At 53.4% G+C, this 7,661-nt stretch overlaps 2 protein-coding genes across 2 annotated transcripts in view; one reads left to right on the forward strand and one right to left on the reverse strand.

Moving 5' to 3' along the window:
• Positions 1-3,412, forward strand: part of CD72 (CD72 molecule) — a 9,035-nt gene extending 5,623 nt beyond the window's left edge. The window contains exons 6-8 of the mRNA XM_021715056.1: positions 1,164-1,309; positions 1,926-2,047; positions 3,406-3,412. Of these exons, the coding sequence (XP_021570731.1) occupies positions 1,164-1,309; positions 1,926-2,047; positions 3,406-3,412 (275 nt within the window). The remainder of the gene's footprint in view (positions 1-1,163; positions 1,310-1,925; positions 2,048-3,405) is intronic.
• A 251-nt stretch (positions 3,413-3,663) lies between these two features.
• TESK1 (testis-specific kinase 1) lies at positions 3,664-7,608 on the reverse strand. The gene is made up of 9 exons (XM_008063138.1): positions 7,491-7,608; positions 7,309-7,357; positions 6,654-6,800; positions 6,247-6,329; positions 6,000-6,090; positions 5,666-5,749; positions 5,432-5,521; positions 5,174-5,288; positions 3,664-4,833 (listed from the first exon to the last, which is right to left on the reverse strand). Exons 1-9 carry the CDS (start codon positions 7,583-7,585, stop codon positions 3,953-3,955), a joined length of 1,635 nt encoding a protein of 544 aa, XP_008061329.1. The 5' UTR covers positions 7,586-7,608; the 3' UTR covers positions 3,664-3,952.
• Between the last annotated feature and the right edge of the window lie 53 nt (positions 7,609-7,661).

Below are 7,661 nucleotides of genomic sequence, written 5' to 3' on the forward strand. Positions count from 1 at the left end.
CACGCTACCACGCCCGGCTAAGTTTTTGATTTGTTGTAGAGATGAGGTCTCGCCAAGTTGCCCAGGCGGGTCTCGAGCCCACGGGCTCAGGCAATCCGCTCACCTTGGCCTCCCAAAGGCGCGGGATTACAGGCTGAGCCACCGAGCCCGGTTGATGATTCTTTCTTATGGATAGTCAGTGAAAGAAGAACAGAGAAGAGAGACATTTTGAGGTGGAGAGGAGGGAAATGGGGCAAGCTCACTGTTTCTGCAAAACGGTGTCTCAGGTTGTCTGCTTGTGGAAAAATGGAGAGGTAGTGACTGGGTGAGTGGGAGTCCTGGGTGTGCAGTTGGAGGTGTTTTAGGGAGCAGAGGAGATGAATGAGAGGCCCAGTGAACAGTTACAGGGGTTAGGTGATGTTAGCCAAAGTGTCAAGGTGGACTGTAGCTGTTCAGAAATTAAGGGTAGTAACATCAACCCTATTAAAAGAAAACCTAGCTGGCCAAAGTGGCACACGCCTGCAGTCCTAGCTACTCAGGGGACTGAAGTGAGAGGATCGCTTGAGTCCAGGAGTTTGAGGCTGCAGTGAGCTGTGGTAGCATCGCTGCACTTCAGCTTGGGTGACAGAGTGACACCCCATCTCAAAAATCAAAAAGTAAGCTGGGCGCAGTGGCTACCACCTGTAATCCCAGCACTTTGGGAGGTGGAGGCAAGAGGATTGCCTGAGCTTAGGGGTTGTAGACCAGCCTGGGCAACTTGACAAGACCTTGTCTCTACAATAAATAAAAAAATTAGCCAGGTGGCTCTCTCCTGTAGTTTCAGCTACTTGGAAGTCTGAGATGGAAGGACTGTCTGAGCCCAGCAGGTCGAAGCTGCGATGGTAGTGAGCGTGCCACTGCACTCCAGCCTGGGTGGCAGAGAGACTTGGACGAATAAAATAAAATAAAACAAACTTCCAATATTGTTAAAAAGTAATGTTGTTGAGTGTTAATCTTTTACTGAGTTTACATAGGTATGATATTTCCAGAGGAGGCAAAATTTTTAAAAATTGCAAAGATCAAGAACTAGAAGTCTATGAAGGTGCTGAGATTAGACCTAGGGGAATAGTGTTAGCAACCAGATTGCTGAGTAGTCACTTTCAGGCCAAGTGTTGCTGCTGTCACACTCTCTTTTTTTTTTTTAGATACCTGCTGTCCAGTAGGATGGATACAGATCCAAAAAAGCTGCTTTTACATCTCACTTACTCCAAAAAATTGGCAGGAGAGCCAAAAGCATTGTGAATCTCTGTCCTCCAAGCTGGCCACATTCCGTGAAATATATACTTATTCAGTAAGCATACCCTGATTCACAGACTGTAGTGGGTACTGTTAGGTAAAGAGACATATGTCATCAAGTCAGGAATGGCAGTACACACATGGCTGGGCAGGCATTCCTTTTCCATGGCAAAGACTGAGAATCAATCACAATGCTCTTTACCAGTGAGCTTAGAAATGGCCTCTGCATCTTCTTAGCACAGTGCTCCAGGCAGTCCCTACTATTAGGGTTGGCACGAAAGCAAAAACTTATGAACCGTCTCTGCTTTGATCTGCGTCTCTTCTCAGCTTGCTGGTCAGCTCACTGGGCTGCTTAACATGTTGGTTTTTCAGGCAGATAGATCCCCATACCTAGTGGGCTGGATTGTAGGGACTGGTTCCTTGGGACCAGAACAACCCATAGAATGACGCCCCTTCCAAAGTTGGCAGAAATTCTTACCCAGCCGGGAGGTGAACTAAACGGTGAGCCTGTATCTGTAGGGTGGCACTTGAAGGATGCAGGAACAAATCACCAGTGAGTTGTAATGTATATGGCCCTCTTCTTAAATCTGAAGCCTCCCTAGGGTGTTCATTTGCTTCCATATTTCTCATCACTCTCCACACATTTCTGGTCTCTCTGAATCTCCCCTCAGTTTCCTTACCGTGTGGACTTAAGTGCACTGTTGCCAGCTAAAGTTTCAGAGGAGCTACAATTTTGGGTTGGCCTCATCTTGGATAAGGACCAACAGTGGACTAGTGGTATGCAATACGTTCAGTAAGTTTGCTGGGACCTCCAGGTACTTCCAACTTCATGATCCCCCCGTGAAGACATGGTAATGAGATTTCCTCCCCGGTACTGCTATCAAAACTCTTCCATAAAACAACAGTGTAATTGCCAGTTTGTCCATTTCTATTTGATTAATATCTCCTTATGGTAATCTTATTCTGTTTTACCCTCGGTACCTAGAAGCTCCTGGCATACTTAAAAAATAACGACTAAATGGGGACCTACATCCTCTTTCAGAGGAAGAAACTGAGCATTTATTGAGCTAGGCTTCACAGCAGATGAAACAGCAGCATTCTAACATCCCATCCCTTGACAAGACTGCCCAAACTGGGATTGTACTTTCTCAGGAAGGGCCACCTGGGGCACTAGAGGGAAGTGAGCAAGGGAGCATGGGGTAACTTTGAGGGTCAACCCTAGGGACCCCAACACAGGATGGCCACCTTCTCATGTTCCCTAACTGGAGGTTTCATCTTTAAGACCTTGGGTGAGTTTTGCCTCTCCTAATATGAAAACCTCTTCTAATTGAGAGTCCAGACATCTGTCTCTGAACCATGCCCATGCCTGTCCTTAGGCAGGCAGGGTGAATTAGGACTTGGGTTAGATTTTATGTGGAGCAAGGGAAGAGTAGGGAGGGTGGGCTAGGAGGGGTTATTCTAGTTCTATTTCATTGCTCATTAGGACTCACACTCGAAGTCCATCGTGTGTCAAAGTAGAAAAATCTCGTTACGGGTCCAAGTTTTGGACAAAAATGCAGCTACAATGTACAAGTTTCCTTCCTTGCATCTGTGAGATGGCAGCTTTCAGGTTTCCAGTTCAGGATGGCTTTTTACACTGAGCTGGGTAAGTGTGAGAGACGGGGCTGAGGCATGAGGAACCCGGGGGCAGAGAGATTCAGAGCAGGAGCCCAGAGGTCTGAGGGAAAACTTGGACCTGGAAGGACAACAGTCGTGCCCACAGCCTCCGGTGGCTTGATCTGCTTAAATAAGGGTGGGTTGGGTGGGGAGGGGGCAGGTAAGGCCCAGAACTGAAGGGAGGCTGGTGATGTGGCTGTTCAGAAAACTGGGGAGACGGGGTGAGCTGCACGGTTTTTTGGTTTTTTTTGAGTTGGGGTCTTACTCTGTTGTCCAGGCTGGAGTGCAGTGGTACAATCATGGCTCACTGCAGCCTCAGCCTTCTGGGCTCAGGTGATCTTTCCACCTCTGCTTAGAAGCTGGGACAACAGGGTGTGCCACCACACCCAGCTAGTGATGAGGGTTCAGCGACAGTTAAATCACTGATGTTTTATTCTTTCTGATGCTCTTGCCAACAAGAGCCTGTGGCCCTTCTCCCTATCCTATGTCCTGCAGATCCTAAGATCATCTGCCCCCAGCATTCCCTTACTCTGGGCAGTACCCAGCCAACGGCTAATCCATGCCTGACTCTTCTAGCCAACCTGCTGCCTGCCTGAAACCCTGGACTGCTCCTAGGAAAACAGTGGACTGTTCAGAAACTGGACTACTCCTAGGAAAATAGTGAAGAAGCCTCTAAAAGGGACTTGGTCCCCCCCCAAGAACCTTCCACAGTGGAATGGGGGGGGTGGGAGGAGGGCGCACAGGCTGAGTGGATAGGGGCGGCCCGGAGCCAGCCAGGCAGTTTTATTGAAATATTTTTAAATAATTGCACGTGTTAGTCTTGTGTCAGCAATGCTGTGTCTGGTTTGGTGATCCCCACGGGAGTGCAAGCCCAGGGGTTGGATTGAAGTGCTCTGTCCCTCGAGTCCATGCTGAGGCTCCCCTAGACGGGGAGAAGAGCCAGGCAGCCCATCTGGGGCTGGCACTGTCCAGCAAGTGCACTCTGTCCTCACAGGGTGTCCTGAAGGCTGCAGTTGGAGGCCTACGACCACAGGCCCCACTGCTAAGAACGTGCCCCAGGCAGCTGCAGGCTGGGCGTGGGTGGCTTGGTGTGGCGCCCTCGGTGGCAGAGGAGACTGCCCGCCTCACAGTTCAGGTTTCGGTAGCGGGCAACAGCTGGTGTGGGGCGGGGGCACATGGACAGGAAGCCAAAGCTGAAGGGGCCGAGGCAGCAGCCAGGGCAGGGCAGCCCCTCATCGGGCTCCCGGGGAGCTGCAGGGGGCGGTGAGGGTTCCGTCCGCTCCAGGGCTGCTGCCCGGGGCAGGCTATGCTGGGCCCGGTTCCAGGGCTCCCCAGCCCAGCCTTGGGGGGAGTTCACCACCACAGCTGGAGGGTTGTTGTTGAGGGAAGGTCCTGGCCTAGGGGACCAGGGCCGGGAGGCTGAGGAGCAAGTGCTGATAAAGTTGTCTGTGGCCATGGCCAGGGGCAGCTGGGGAGCTGGTCCTGGGGGTTCTGGCTCAGGGCTGCTGCCCTCACACTCCATCTTCTCTTCAGCCGAGGGGCCCACGGGGGGTGGGCCAGGACCGGGCAGTGCTGTCTCCATACGCCGAGGGAGCTCAGGGGATGAGGGCAGTGAACGGCAGCGGCGGGCCGGTGTCCCGGGCTGGACCAGGGTCTCCGGAGAGGTTGCCGAGGAGAGCTGAGTGGAGGGCAGTGGTGGCACTAGGGGTAGGGGGGCGCCTGGCTTGCTGGGTGTGTCCAGAAGCTTGATCTTGCCACCCCTGAGGTCTTCCCGGAGAGAGAAGGGGTTGACTCGAGTCAGATTGTCCCCCCAGTTGGGGGGCGACTCTGGTGACGGGGGCAGGAAGAGGTCTGACCGGCTTCGGGACAGCCGGGGGTCTGGCCTGGGAAGCGTAGCAGAGGGACCCCCTCTTGGAACAGAGCCTGTAGACAGAGGAGTCTGGGGTCACTGTTCTCAGCATTTGATCATAGCTCCATGAGGACCTCATTATTCTCCAAGAGGTTGGTAGGACTACAGCTTAGAAAGGGAGCCCAGCAGGGTGCCTTGGACAAGGGCCACATCACCTCTAGCTCCCCTTTACCGCTTCTCTCCTTCCTCCCCTCCCTCAGGCATTAGAATACTGACTTGAGAGGTCTCCCACCCCACCCCAACTCCCAGCCTTCTCAACTGATGAATACACGTAGCCTCCCCACATAATTCTCTGAGTTCTCTGGAAGAGCAAGGCAAAAGGACTTCAGCTGGGTCAAGGTCATTCGTACTTACCCTGATTGTGTGTCAGGGGAGTCCTAGTGAGGGGGGCTGGCTCAGGCAGCTGCTCCAGGATCCATTCCAGGTGCTGGGTGATTTCAGTGAAGGGGGCACGGGTGCTGGGTTCCATCTGGTGGGCAGAGACAGGGGCAGCTTCACTCAGTGCTCTGAAAGTGGGCCCCTGAGTTTTTCTCCCATGGCCTGAGTCCCACAAGGCAGCCATGTCAACTCATGGGCGGGGGGCGGAGGCAGGAGGGAGAGTGAGGCCCTTACGCTGCAGCAGTGGATGGCCAGGAGCAGGAAAGGCAGCGGACAGTCATCTCCTACCAGAGTTCGGAACGCGGGCACATCCAGGCCAAAGTCCTGTGGGGGCAGAGAGGAGGGGCCTCCAAGTCAGCCTTCCTTGGATTCTCCTTCTGCCCCTTAATCAGGACCTCAACCTCCAGGGACCCCTGGTTATGAGTCACCAGTCCGGAGCTCTTCCTTTTCAAACCTAGAGACATTCACCTCAGTACGGGGTAGGTAGTCAGGGTCCGCAGGTACTCGGGCGATGAGCTCACAGAGTACAATCCCAAAGGCAAAGACATCAGCCTGGGGTAGGAGATAATAAAGTCAGGGGGAGGAACTGGCAGTTTTTACTTCAGAATTTTGTCAGAATATAGAAGAATTTTGAGGGGGCAGATCTTGACAGTTTTCATGTGTTGGAAGGGTGCCTGTGAGGGGCAAGGGAGATCTTGGGGCTCCTGAACATCTATTAGGGCTGTTGAGATGGATGGGGCTTTATGAGAGTCTCCAGAGGGTCTCTGGAAGGCCTTGGGGATCTGAAGGGTTGATGTCTTACCTTCTCATCATACAGCTCACCCCGCAACACCTCTGGAGCCATCCAGTATGGGGACCCCACCACAGCCAATGGTTCCTTCCTTGCCCCTTCCCTGCAGGGCAGAGGCAAGGTGGTCAGAAATATCCCACTCAGGCATCCTTTCCAAGCAAAAGAGGATGAGGTGAGCCCTCTCCCCACCCTGAGGCCTTTAGAGACATCAGATGGGGCACTCTGGGAGGTTTAGGGGGAAGCACAGCAGTCACCTTACCTATAAACAGGAATCTTTTCAGCCAGCCCGAAGTCACCCACAACAGCTGTGAAGCCTCGGTCTTCCCGTCGGATTAGACAGTTCTGAAACACACACATAAAGCTTCCCCATACACCCATCACTCTCTGCTCTCTGGTCTCCCGATTTACAACCCAAGCCCTGTCACTCTAGCATAACCTCAACCTTCTCTGATCTCCCAGTTCTCCAGCATATACCACAATGCAACATCATCTAACACTCCAAACATAGGCCCTAAGAGCACTCCCCTCACCGGTCCCCAACATTCTCTAATGCCTTCCACTTCAACATCCAAATACATCTATTATCCACATTCCAACATCCATAGGCCTTACAACCTAATAGTCTCAGCTCCCCCTTCCATGCCTCCACCCACCTGGCTAGCCTACCTTGGATGTGAGGTCTCGGTGGAATACACCTTTGGCATGCAGGTACCGAAGGCCCCGGGCAATGTCCAGAGCCAGGCGCAGCCTGACTGGCCAGGATAGGGGTTCTGGGGAGCTGAGCAGCTGTTCCAGGGTCCCCCCATTCATATACTGGGGTACAGGAGAAGAAGAAGGGGAATGAAGGTCAGGCTTCGGTCCGTATTCTAGGTCTCCCACTTATAAGCCAGGGACACTCAGGAGGATCACAAAGGTCAGAAGAGTGAGTCTGTGTTCTAGGATTGTGCTCTTTAATTCTACAGTTATCAAACATGTGCAACAATTTTAAATGCAAACGTAATTAAACATTTAGTTCCTCAGTCAACCGACCACATTTCCAGTGCTCTAGCCAAGCCGCATGTGGCTAGTGGCCATTGTATTGGACAGCACACATTTCCATCACTGCAGAAAGTTCTGTCCCACAGCACTGTTCTAGGGGATACAGGGAATGAGACCAGCTGAGGCCTTTTATACTGGTGTGCCCACAGGGAAGTTCAGGGAAGCCTCCTCTGGGAGAAGGTCCTGCTGCCTCTCATTTTTTCTGTGTAGATCCACCAGGCCCGCTGACTCCCTTTCTCCTTGGTGGTGGCGCGGGGTTCCTCCCTTCCCGGCCTGTCCTCACCTCAGTAAGAGCGTGCAGCTGTCCCTGGTGCACACAGACCCCCATGAACCTGAGACAGGATGGGAAGATAGAAGGGGAGGCGGTAAGAGCCCAGGCTCCTCGTCAATCCCCACTTTTCCCGCGGGAGCTTTCCCTCCCGCTCCCGCCCCCCGGCGGCCCGGCAAGCGGCCGGGCCCGCTCACCTTAGGATGTTTGGGTGCCGGAGCCGGTTCATCAGCTGCACCTCGCGTAGCGTGTTGCCCCGGTTACTGGGGAGCCTGTTCATCTTCAGCACCATGACTTGCCCTGACTGTCGGTGCCGAACCTGGGGGCGGCAGCGGCCGGCGAGTGCCGGGCGGGGCGCCCGCGCCCGG

The sequence above is a fragment of the Carlito syrichta genome, unplaced genomic scaffold, assembly GCF_000164805.1.
Source record: "Carlito syrichta isolate Samal-C Ts95f unplaced genomic scaffold, Tarsius_syrichta-2.0.1 Scaffold306593, whole genome shotgun sequence".
Taxonomy (NCBI): Eukaryota; Metazoa; Chordata; class Mammalia; order Primates; family Tarsiidae; genus Carlito; species Carlito syrichta.